We start from the raw sequence: 13,667 nt of genomic DNA, 5'->3' as shown, positions 1-13,667 counted from the left end.
CAGGGCTCGGTACCTGGCCGCAGCCCGACGGTTCAGAAACACTGCTCTAGGTCACTCACATGATTGCATACGCTCCAGATCAGTGAATCTTTGGGAGCTCGCGGTCCGGTTGATTCCTTTTTGTGAATGGAACACACATACACACAAGTAACTGAAAATAAATGAGGAAAAATGAAATAGGGAATCACTCACACCCCGGTACTGGGCCGCGGCCCAGTGGTTGAGAAGCAGTGCCCTAGAAGGCTCATTGAGAATGAAAAAGACAATTTCCCGCTCAAAGTGACCTCTAATCGTTAAAAAAACGGCACAGAGAACACTTACGGACCGTTCAAGTACAGTATTACGTAAGCAAATTTTTAGCCATTTTTGACCCCCCCCCCCCCGCGTTAGCAAAATTTCGTCATCAGTTTTGCCCCTCTGAATCCTAACGCATATTGGTGGGATCAGAGACGCACACGGGGGGGAGAGGGTGCCCCCCCCCCGACGATCAAAAATTTATTTTTTTAATGCAAAAAAAATTTTTTAATTGAAATTTCAGAAGAAAATACCTTTATATGTTATTATAATCAATTTCTGTTAATTTCAATATTATTTGAAGGCTATGAATTCAAAATTTGTCCTTAATATATTCATTTCGACCCACCCTCTATATATAAGCCATATAATGATAAATCACATAAAGGCCCTTGGCCCGCGGACGAAATTTGGCCCTGGGGGTTATGTGATGCGGCCTGCCCTCTTCAAACCTAATTTTGTAAAAATGAACTAAGCGGTACATTTACAGATCGCTTAAATTCCCCGTGATACAATTCCAGAAAACTTAAGCGATCCGTGACACATTTAGTGATCCCTTGAGTGATATGTGGCATACTTTTAGAACACGTAAGCGGTCCCAAGTGTGGTTCTACGTCACTCAAGTTACTCGCGGCACATGCTCAGATTATTTAAGTGTGTGATCCGCGGCATATAATTACGGATCACTTGAGTGATGCGTGGCATAGTTCTGGAGCACTTAAGCGGCCCGGACACGTTTCCAGATCACTTGGATCCGCGAAACATTTAGAGATCACTAAAGTGGCACTGTAGGTCTAGGTCACTTATCAGTGGGGAGGAGGGATGCTACTTCAAGTGCCCACAAACTATCGAAAGGTTTTTCTCGGTTTTGGCGCATCGAGTAAGATGCCATTAAAAATATTTCATATTTTGAAAGGTGGTTGATGACGTAAGTATTATCCAAACCCCCCACGCCTTCCCCCTTGTCATCAAAAGTCAACAAATCGGAAACCCCCATCGATGATGACGTAATACTTGAACGGCCCCTTATTGGCTGCGGCGATAACACTGACGTCACACTGGTCATTAATGGGGGATAATGATTCGGCCTGGATTATTCCAGTGGCTATATTCTAAGCGACTGCAAGTAGAATTACAGTATTATGAGAAAAAACCACTCTCGAAAGAAATTTTTTACTCATAAAAATGAAAAAGGATTTCTTTTTTTCCTCTTGCAAATTTCGCAGGAAACGCGTTCATTATTGCGATAGACGTGTTCCAAGAGCTTGCCTATTTCCAAATTTCAACATGAAATTACTGAATAAATGATCTGTTACCGCTGAATACGAATCTCAGTTCGAATGACAATCATTTTGCTACTCAACAGACAGAAAAAATATTTAAAAAATTTAGAAAAAAAAAAGGCCGAGCAAACTACCGGTGAAGGCCAAACTATGATCAATGAAGCGTTTGGAAATTCATTCAAAATGGCAAAAACAAAGTTGTTTCAATGTTGAATTACGAAAAAAAAGAGTTGAATTTCGACTAAATTTTACCGAGTATTTCTGGAAAAACGTGCGTTGGAGTTATAAAGAATCTATACCTGAATTTCTGAATGAATATAAATTACACAGTTTTTAAAATATCTTTTATGTTAATGTATTTTCACGACACGTGATCTTAAACTGCTGATCTTGGGCCGATCTGATCCGTTAGACGATCTTTTTTTGACCCGTAAGGCAATTTAAACAAACATTTAATTTTTATATTATGTGATGCAGAACAAACAGGGTTCCTCAACGCATGGCCCCACTCAGGCCGCATTGGGCTATCGGAGCTTTCTGATCAAAGTCAGAAAGTGATTGAAAACATTGAAAATCATTTGATTCTAGGATTAAGGAAAGAAATGGTTTTGGAATTAAAATGAAAAAAATAATTTGAGAATTAATGAAAGAAATAATTTCGGAATTCATGAAACAGATAATTCTAGAAGAAATGAAGGAAATAATTTTTCAGAATAAATGAAAGAAATAATTTTTCAGAATAAATGAAAGAAATAATTTTTCAGAATAAATGAAAGAAATAATTTTTCAGAATAAATGAAAAATAATTTTTCAGAATAAATGAAAGAAATAATTTTTCAGAATAAATGAAAGAAATGATTCGGAATAAGAGATAATTCTGGAGGAAATGAAAGAATTTTCCAGAATAAAAATGAAAGAAATAATTTCATGATAAATGAAAGAATAATTCTGGAACAAATTGATGAAAACTCAGAGTTAATGAAAGAAATAATTCCAGAATTACTGAAAGAAATAACTTGAATTTTTGAAATAAATAATTTCAGAATTAGTTTAAAAAATAATTTATGAATCGATGGGAGAAATTATTTCGTAATTTCTGATAGAAATTATTTCACCGTCAATAAAAGAGTAATTTACATAATTTTTGAAAGAATTAATTTGATCAGTCATTAATCAACATTAATCAAAAGCTTTTCAGAATTAGGGAAAAATTATTTCAGAGCTAATCACAAAAGTGATAATTGATAAAAGAAATAATTTTAGAATAAATGAAGATCTTCAGTTATATATATTTTTGTCCCTATTAAACTCGGGACTCCATTTGCCCCTTCTATTAAGATGTCACTAAATCACATGAGTTGGTGACCCGCGGGCTTCCTGGGAAGTTTCGATTTGGCCCTCCTTGCCTGAAAGGCTGAAGACCCCCTGATGTAGAACAAGGGCGCTCAATGTTTAGGACACTGCGAGCCACTTCATTGGTTTGAGAACGAGTAGCGGGCCACTTACTTAAGTGATCTGAAACAGCACTGCATGTCACTTACGTGACCTGTAAATGTGCCACGGGTCACTTAAGTTATCCGTAAATATGTCACGGGCCACTTATGTGATCTAGAAATGTGAGTAAGGTATTCCAGTGATCTGATCAGTGCCGCAGTTCACCAAATCAAGCACTCACTTGAAAATGAGCCGCTGGCAGCTTGAGGAATCTGGAACGGTGCTGCTTGTCAGTCAAGTGATCAGTAAATATGTCGTGGGCCACTTAAGTGGTCCAGAAATGTGCCGTAAGACAGTTCAGTGATCTGAAACAGCACTCCAGATCACTTGAAAGATCTGAAAATGTGGCGTGTACGGCTTAAAGGATCTGGAGCAGCACCGCTGGTCACTTAAGTCATCTGAAAATGTGTCGCAGGTCACTTAAGTGGTTTCGAAAGGGTGCCGCAGGCCGCTTCAGTGCTCTAGAACTGTGCCGCATGTTACTCAAATGATACGCAAATATGCCGTGGTTCACTTAACAGATTCGTTTATGTGCCGCGTAGTTAATTTTTACAAAATTGCGTTTGAAGACGCGGGCCACATCTGATGACTCCGTGGACCACACTTGGCCCGCGAACCATGGATTGAGAATACATGATGTAGAACGTGAAATTGAATATAATATAGATAGAATCTGGACTGGCAGAGAGTCCTCTCTGCTCAGAAAAAAACCCCTTTATTCTGCCTAGAAAAATATTTCTAGTGGAAAAGACCTTCAAAATACTTCGTATTATTTATAACCCTCTGCAATCAATTGACAACCAATAATTCCAATCAATGGTTATTATATAAAAAAAAATTTCAATATGTGTATTCTAGACTGCAAAACCTAAATTTTTAATTAATAATATGTTGGAAAAAAGTTACATTTTCTTGGTAAACAGGATTGAAAACATGCGAATTTAAATTATAATACATTATTTTATTTATTATTTCTATTTATTATATAATTACTTAACTTATACTTATCACCTACATTTAAAATTACAATCGCCGAGCAATTTGGTAAGTTTGACAAATTTTCTTAAATTTATCACTTTTATTGGACATTATGCATAGTAGACCGGTCTACCCAAGCGTCGTTGGCAAATTTAGTAAGTACTAAAAAATTACTACTTATACGGGTGATTATGCATAATACGCAAGCGTCGTGTCGTGGGTCGACATGATAAATCATACTATATGATATATTATATGCATGATAACGTACTATGTATATACAAGTATAATACAAGTATAAGCTACTTGATAATTCATACATGTATTGTATCATTATATCGAGGTACGATCGCAAAATTTCTTATCATAATGGAGTACGACCATATTCATACACATACTAGACTCATTTGGAATTTTTTTTGATATTTATCAAATTTACATTCGCCGAGTATATGTATGTTATTTTTTGTTACTTTTTTCCTATGTACTTATTGCAAACGTTGGGGAACTAGTACATCAGTTTAGGCTTAAGGCAAATGTACTGTCAGAAACGTTTGCATATTTTTTGGCTGTTCTTTTGGGTTTTTCCCCCTGATGACGATCTTAAAGATAGCTTTATATGTTGAGCTCAACGATTTCGTCAATTTTTTTCGATTTGAATTATTCATCTTCGATTTTTAACATGTTGAATGCTTTTAGCATAACGATAAGTTGCTTTTTTGAAATCTTCCATCTTTATTCATCATCATCATCAACAACAACAATTTTCAATCCACTGCTGGATGAAGGTCTCCTCTATATTTTTCCATTCTGCTCTGTCTAATGCTTTAGCCATCCAGTTGACTCTTGCTACTGATCTCGTCAATCCATCTTGGGTGGGGACGCCTTCTCGGAAGTTTAACACCACGGGGTACCGGTCTAGAATACTTGTGGTGCATCTGGTGTCCTGTCTTCTTGCAATATGTCCAGTCCATTTCCATTTCAAAAGTTTGATTCTTTCCCATACCTTTGCGTGGTTCCTTATTTAAAGATTTTTAAAGACAGTTACAAAACATTAGGGGCTAAGCAAGCTTGTGAGCCCACAAAATATCCGATACATGTCTGTCGGCATAAATAATAGCGAGAGAAAAAAAGAAAGAAAAAAAAAATCACACATATATATATAACATCAAGAAATAAGTGGCAACAGGAATGGAATTGATAAGCAAAAAAATTTGTCATTTAGCGGCGTATGCAAGATAAAAGAAGATTACATTACAATATCAAACAGATAATTTAAATCTTCTTGAGTTAACAACCAAGATTTTAAATTGATAAAAAAAAGATGTACATGAAGATTGTTCACTTATTAACTGAGGAAGTAAATTAAATATTTTGGGAGCTAAATAAAGGAAAAATTTTTGGAAACAAGTTTTATTTGGCCTTGGTACCCGTATAGTATGACGTCTAAGTGATTCGTTTTCTGTCTCTCCTTGTGATGCCTAGCGTACAAATACAACGCCACAACAGACAAAATGCCCAACGAGGTGGCTGATAAAAAGATGCCCATAAAAATATGGATGTCATATTTAAAAAATACAGCAACCCAATTAAAAATGCAATTGACACAAATTATAAACAATATATACACATGATAAAATATTATACAATGCCCATAATGAATACTTATGGTTGTCTTATTCTAAGAATGGATAGCTTCTCGATTTACCCCAACATGTTTATCGTATTTCTTTTTAAACGTGTCAATTGTGCTACAATTTACTACCTCCGGGGGTAAGCTATTCCATTTATTAACAACCCTATTAGAGAAAAATTCCCCGCGACACCATAACCTTGCATTGTCCCTCACCAATCGATACTGGTGTCCCCTTGTAAAAGCAGTCGATTGGCGGTGTACTAAAAGTTCATGGTCCATCCTATCCATCCCATTGAAAATTTTGAACACTTCGATCATATCTTCTCGACACCTGCGTTCATCCAAATGAAACATATTCAAAAAATGAAGTCTCTTTTCATACACCTTCATACACCTTTCCATACTCCTTTGCAGCCTTTGTCTGTAGCCTTTGTATCGTCTTGCTTGTGAATGTCCACGTTTCAGCTCCATAAGTCAGTGCTGGTAGCACACACTGGTTAAAAACTTTTCTTTTTCAGGCATAATGGCATATGGCTCTTCAGAATTACACTGTTTCTGCCAAAAGTGCCCATCTAATCCTGATCCTTCGGTTTATTTCATTAATGACTCCGTTGTCCATGGTGATATCTTGTCCCAGGTATACATAGCTTTCTACTTCCTCTACCTCTGTGCTTTTGCAGATTCATTTTCCAGCCGACCTGAATCTGAATACTTGCTTCGCCAATTCTTGTATCATTTCCTCTAGTTCATTCCATCTCTTTATTATATATATATATATATATATATTTAGTTCACTCAACGTGGTTATATTTCTACTCGAATATAAATAAATAAATAAATATATACAGGGTGATTATAAAAAAACTATCCCGACATATGGGCCCCTAACTATCATACCATTCACAGAAACTGAATGAAATTTTGGCACAAGGTATTTTGATGTATGCGCTCAAGAATGATATGGAAAACAACAGTGTCACTCTAACAGTTACGGTTACAGTGAGAAAATTTCGAAAATATCAAATGGCAACACCAAGTTTTTTGTATTGGAATGCGATCTCCATTGTGAAAAACCCTAAATAGCGTTCGAACGGCAACTGTAGCATGAAAATCACCGGCGGTAGATAGGCTAAAAGTGAGGACAACCAATAAGGACAGAGAAGCAGCATAAAATAAAGCATTTTATTGTGTTTCACAAATTTTCCACATGACCTTGTGGAGGACTAATCAGGCTGGGATCTCAGCCGAAGAAACGGTGTGACGAATGAAACGAACAATGCTCTGGTGCACGGCAAAGTCCTTTTTACTTTTTCCTTGCCTAGCTCCGTGGATTTTCGTGCTACAGGTGCCATTCCAACGCTATTTAGTGTTTTTCAGTATGGAGATCGCATTCCAATACAAAAAAAAATGGTGTTGCCATTTGATATTTTCGAAATTTTATCACTGTAACCGTAACTGTTAGAGTGATACTGTTGTTTTCCATATCATTCTTGAGCGCATACCTCAAAATACCTTATGCCAAAATTTCATTCAGTTTCTGTGAATGGTATGATAATTAGGGGCCCATATGTCGGGATAGTTTTTTTATAATCGCCCCGTATATATATATATATATATAGTATGCATCAAAAGAGTAACTGACAAAACCAGATTTCAATGTAAAACTTCAAAAGTTACAGTATAGCGCCACAAAAGGCTGTTTTATACACATAACTCGAACTTATAAAAAGGCAACTTTATATATGTATATATGTAAAAGTGATAAATTTTTATCAAATTTACCAAGACGATTGGTAAGTATGTATGTATAATAACCGATTTATCACATGTACCGTAACAAACACACCATACAAAGTGGCGTGTAGTCGTAGTTATGTTCAACGTTCGTAAACACTAACAATTTTTTTTGGCAAAAAACGAACAAATTCTCGGATCGCATGGGTATAGAGATTTGCAGTATATTACGTGAGCTTATCTCTTGCTTGTCTAATTTTTTTTTCTAAAATTTCAAAAATATAAATTTAAATCATCGCGATTATTGTAATCTATTTTCCTACTTGTTCTAGTATGCGTGCACACATTGTATGAATTTATATTCAAATCGCATTCTTTCATCCAACTTTCAAACCTGTCTGTTGAGAGTTCAAATCTCTCTTGAAATATTGTGAAAAGCGTTTTGTGTGAATGGCGCTCTTGTTTTCTTTCTTATTAGGGCTGATTTAGTAGCGGAGAAAAGCTTATCAGGCACTTGGCACATCTAATACTCATCAAGGACTTTTTTGATTTTAAATTCTTAATCTCTCACTAGTTCTCACTTTTTTCCCCTCGATTTTCTTCCTGTACTTGAAAAACCTCGCGTGTTATCTGCTGACCTTGCATTTCCGTCGAACAGAATTTTCCGTGTAAATATAAATGATGATACGTAACATCCTCCTGACTTCGTGGTCAGTCGTCGACCAATATGAATCATATTCTTGCGCGTGGGTAATAAATGTCTTCTCACAAATGAAACTTTTTTCATCTTTTAATCACTGCAGGGCAGGTTCTGGACGTTTTTCAAGTGTAAGCGAATACATTTTGATGATAAAACGCTGCCCCTCTCCTTCAGTTGGCACGCTAAAAAGTCGGCCCCTCTTCAGTTGTCTTCTGCGGCCGCGTAGTTTGCAGGACTCCAGATCCAGCCCTGCTACACGTCAAAAAACAGAGTACGAGTAGTTGTTTTTACGCAAATAGTAATTTGAAGAACATTTCAGTTTCAGATGCTAAAATGTTGACGTAATATGTTAGAAATAACGTAATATACAGGGAAAAAAATAATATTCATTATACAATCACCAATTAAATATTAATAAGTCATTAGTTGAAGAAATGGTAAATTTTCTCATTTTTATGCACGTCGGAAAATCGAAAAGAAAATCAAATCCTTTATTTCCCACACCCTTCAGCAATTTTAGAAGTAATTAGCCAATTGCATTTAAAATAATAAATCGTAATTTTTGGTAAAATTTAGAGATATCCCGTATTTAGAATCACAATTTCCTGCATTCTCCTAGATGATGTGTAATCGATTTAAGTATGAAGGTATAATTTTATTTGACCCCATATGGAGTTCTAATATCAGTTACACTGGAGGAATAATTTTATCAAGTCTGCCTGGACCACCTATGCTATCGACGTGTACTACCTCTGGTCCGCGGACCATAGGTTGAGAAACGCTGATCTAGATGTATTTTCTAAACGTTGGGTTACCTATCGTAAATAATTTTCATTTTTTAATTTCCTTGTGCCTAAAAAAATCCTACTCTTTTTGACAAGCCTAATGCCGGGAATACACTATAAAAGTTTGATGAAAGATCTTTTACAAAAACTAAAAAAACCAACAACCAACAACTCTATTGGTTATATTCGCTCGAATGTAACCGATACGCTTATTGGTTACATTTTGCAAGTTTTATGATAGAACTTTCATAACATTTTCATAGTGTAAAATTTCGCTTGCCTATAGAAGCAAACAGCCCCCCTGTACGTCAATTTATCGATTTTTTATGATATTTTAAAATCCATCCAAATTTACGTGACAGCGTGTGTACATTATACTATTTATATATTTTCTCATGTTTCTTAATTTTTTTACCTTTTCAATTTTTTTTTGTCATCTTGATTGGCAATTTGCCTGTTAAAACTTGATATTTTGAAAATTTGTATCTTATAAAATTCACATTTCCCGATTATCGTTAGTTATTGAAATACACAGACCTGCATTGACATGATGACATCGCGTCTTGAAAATTGAGAAGTTGGTGAAATGAGGATAAAATGCATGACACCACTTTACGCAACAGCACAATGACGCGCATAGCACAAAAGGAAATAGATTATAACTAAAGAATTTCAACTACTAAAGTTTTCTGAGTCAGTCTCATTAGTGGGAAGGTTTTTCGAGTGCTAAAATGTTAAAGTTTATTGCATACGTGTGTGAAAAAATTGAAAACTGACAGGACCATTAATATACGAAAGGGATATATTTTAACATTAACACCAAAAAATTAGAGAACAAACTCATGTAATCATATTATATCCTGTAGTCATTATTTCTTCGGTAAATAACAAACGTAGTTTCATCATTTAAAACTTCCTTGACGCATGACTTCAATGCATTTTCCTTTAATGAGATTTTACAGCATGTTCATTCACAATCAGGAGGAAAATACGTTCGTGTTGTTGACGAGCAATCGTGTATACCGAATGTGTGTTCGGTTAACACTAGCGATAGTGGATTTTTATTAACTGTTCTGATAACCTTATCGTGTAGAGCGAAAGAATAAATATTTATTTTTGCATTTCACTTGAATGTGCGTGTAGTGTGTGTGAGCGTTATCATAGGACGTAAAATGTGCTCGAAAGATAAAGCGGAAGAGGCGCGTTCGAAACACTTGGGCGGGAAAAATAAAAAAAAGTGAGCTCAAAAAGAGTTGTGTTCGAGAGTTCTTTTAGCTTTCTCAGTATTATGTGATAATCTCGCATTCCCAGGTGAGTGGGAAGGAAAAAATTCAGATAAAAGTTTAGCGATATGTTGCTATACTCTCACATTATGACCAAAAATAGTTAGCATCCGGTGGTTGCTTAGAGGCTTTATAACGGATGCAGATAAAACAAATACCTTTTTTTTCCTTATTCTCGATGACGTCACGTCTTTATATAGTCGTTTTTCAGAAAACTGAGCACGAAACGTTGAAAAATGAAGCACAGTCAAATCCCGTTTTAACGAGTACCGTTATAGCGAAATTTCGTTGTAACGAAAGCTTTTCTAATCCTCAAAAAGTTTACATAGGAACAAAGCATTGAAAACTCCAATATTACAAAAATAAAAAATCCGTTATAACGAATTCAAACACTAGCCTCTGAAAATCAGCAAAAGAGTTTACGGGATGTTTCAAAAATGATCCCGTAAAATCATTTTCAGAGAATTATGTTCCTGAATTGTTGGGGAAAAAAGTTTGTTCTTCTATGGCTTGTGGGGGGGGGGGGGAATAATAACTAATACGGTGCCTGAAAAAGAAATAAAATTTTCAGTATGCGTTAGGAAAATTCGTCATAATTTAAAATCTTTAAAAAATCGGGCTAAGGTTGGATAAATTTCAATTTCAAACAGGAACAATAGGATTCCTATTAGACTTTCAAATTTTAAAGATGTCGATATAGCTGTCTTCTAGAAACGGACATGGTTTCAAGACATTCATTCCCGAAATGCGTCAGTTACCAACCTTGTTCGGAAAATTTACCGACAACAGTTCACCGTTTATGCAATTAACCACCAGGAAAATTCCCTTACAAACAATTAATTCTCCAAGATCAGTTCTACATGAGTGAATGAATGATCGAGTTAGCAAGTGAGCACAAAGAGGAAGTGCCTCCGGAAAAAAGCGTGATTTATTACATAAAATTTAGCAATAAAATTCTGAAAAAATTGTATGTATATATATATATATATATATATATATATATATAACCTGCATTGTCTTGGCTGAAAAAACTTGAATGAAGTGAATTATTTCACAAAAAAAGGAAAAAAATGGAAATTTGAAGAAAAACTGAAATAACAGATTTTCTGACATTTATGTTTTTTTATGATTTTATAATGCATTTTTTTAGTATAAAAAATGCAAAACATTTTAAAAATTTCGCAATTTTCCTATCACTACTTTATATTGCAAACCAACTCCGGTCATATATCGCCATATGGCAATTTCCAACCAGTGGAGTTAGGTGGGAAATGAAAGTGCCATCTATCGGTGGTCGTCCCAGGTTCGCTAGGTAAAGAACTTGATGTCAGTTCTTGCCAGCATTCGAATCTCTGGACCTTGACGGTAACATTCATAGTGGAAGACGAGCATCTTACCATTGTGCCACTCGGACTAGTTTTCCTGTTACTGGTGCTCACATAAGGTTTTCACTGTAATATTGACATTGGTGGATAAAGCCCTATTGATGAAGTTGTTTTACCTCAACCACGAATCACCAGCTAAGGCAGTTGCTCCCCTACCCCCTCCACCGTTCCGGCCCTGTACGAAAGAATGTATATAAAAGAAATATACATAAAAGAATGTTCATGGAAATTCAATAGAACCACTTGAAGTCAGAATGTTGGAAAAAATATATTGAATGGGCCGCACAGCCTCTCTCTCTCCTCTTTTTTATTAGCCTTAAAGGGCTAAGAAATAACTTTTAAAGCCGTGTGTAAATCGTGACTTTATTCCATGAAATTAAGATAATACTGCATAACATTTAGGAAATTACGCTTGTATTACTATCTTTTCATTAGTTGTGATAATGATGATAAATTTTTTATTTGGTATTTTGTTCATCTCCAGCTTTCACTTAACAATGAGCTAAAAAGATGCTGTCTCTACTGCTAATGAGATGATGGCAGTACGTAGCTGGTATTATGTCGTTGTCGTTGCCGCAGTGATGTTTCTCCTGACGTTGTCGGTCAAGGGAATGCCTAGAAGTAAGTACTATGTGAAGTAAAAGTGAAACTACCTTCAATATTCAAGACAGCTTTGTCATATGATCTATAGGGTGAGTCTAAATTCATGAGACAAACTTTAAAAGGTTATAAAAGACACACACAAACACAACACACACACAAGTAGTTTTGGTCACAGAATGTGTGGCCGAGTCGCAATAGCAAAGGCGGTAGAAGATGTTTTTAATAAGTGCACAACGGTACTGCTGTTGGCACATATCATAATATTTGTTGCGATTTGTGCCATCAACCATATGAGGGTGCAGGTGGGGGGGGGGGGGTTTGTAATGTAATAAATAGCTGCTACGTATGTGATGAATGCGAATACGGAAAGTATTTTCTATAAATGTTATTCTCTGAATTTTCTTTCTTCTAACGATAGGCCACAGAAGACAGATGGACTTGTCCATCGAGCCTCTGGAGTCCATCGTATTCGCGGGCGACAACGTAACGTTCACGTGTTCGTATCCGAAGAACGTAACTTTCTCCTGGGAATTCAACGACAGAGTTCGTCCAGACTCAATCGTTGAAGGATACACATTCCTCAATGACACCGGACAGACCCTGTACTGGTCAAGGATTCTTCTCACTTCAGTGAAGCATCAGATGACTGGCAAAATATCATGCTTCGTGAAGAACACTTCGATATCCATTCCGGGTTTCCTGATAGTCAACCGTAAGTAGACGACTTCATTATTGTGTTATTTCTCTGTATTATCATGGGTCATAACTAAGTTCACCTACAATAAGGCTTCGTCCATCGTCCATCCCTTTGGGAAAGAGCGCAAACCATCCCAAGATTGTCTCTCTAGGTGGTAATGTCTGTAATAAGTCATGCGTAGAATATTCTTATAATGTATGCAAAATCCCGTAAATTTTTCTCGGTTTTTAGCAGCAAAAGTGACCAAACATCCATCTTTTGGGGTTCTTAACCGTGTCGTCCATAAAACATTTGTACAAAATAAGCGGAAGATACGTGTGTTTTGTACTATAAAAAAAGAAGATACTCTAACTCAGTGGTTCTCAACCTGGAGCCATATGGCCCCCTTGCGGTCCTGGGATATTCTAGGGGGGGCCACGGGAGAAAATCAGAAGAAAGGTGATCCACGACAGGTGGTGAAGGGAGTCATAGAGAGCTATGAAGAGAAAAAAGCTTTAAAAGTGAAACATGGTTGAAAAAAATATTACTACTTTCAGAATTCATCAGATCCGTTCATAGAACCAGGGTCATCTTAACCCTTGGGTCTATGTGGGCATGACCCGGGTCTTCATGTCTATAATGGAGGGAGGGGACTGCACTATATGGGATCTGGTACTATGATTTTCATCTGTTACTTCCAGCTAAGTATGGAGGGCCTCCAGAGAAACGGTTGATGTGTTGGGAGGGTCGATTTATCGTGCAGGTTCGTTGGATCGTACCGTATTTTGCACAGACTGTTTTTTAACATATAATTTG

At 36.2% G+C, this 13,667-nt stretch overlaps 1 protein-coding gene across 1 annotated transcript in view; it reads left to right on the top strand.

Moving 5' to 3' along the window:
* The window catches only part of LOC149076023 (uncharacterized), a 50,191-nt gene that overhangs the window by 17,448 nt on the left and 19,076 nt on the right, over positions 1–13,667 (top strand). Inside the window, exons 2-3 of the mRNA XM_089243545.1 lie at positions 12,057–12,193; positions 12,594–12,887. Of these exons, the coding sequence (XP_089099671.1) occupies positions 12,106–12,193; positions 12,594–12,887 (382 nt within the window). The 5' untranslated portion in view covers positions 12,057–12,105. The remainder of the gene's footprint in view (positions 1–12,056; positions 12,194–12,593; positions 12,888–13,667) is intronic.

The sequence above is a fragment of the Pholcus phalangioides genome, unplaced genomic scaffold, assembly GCF_987345545.1.
Source record: "Pholcus phalangioides strain wild (caught in Gottingen) unplaced genomic scaffold, Ppha-v1.0 ptg000015l_1, whole genome shotgun sequence".
NCBI classification, from domain to species: Eukaryota; Metazoa; Arthropoda; class Arachnida; order Araneae; family Pholcidae; genus Pholcus; species Pholcus phalangioides.
Note: the sequence above shows the minus strand (reverse complement) of the source record. Positions and strands in the feature narration are given on the sequence as shown.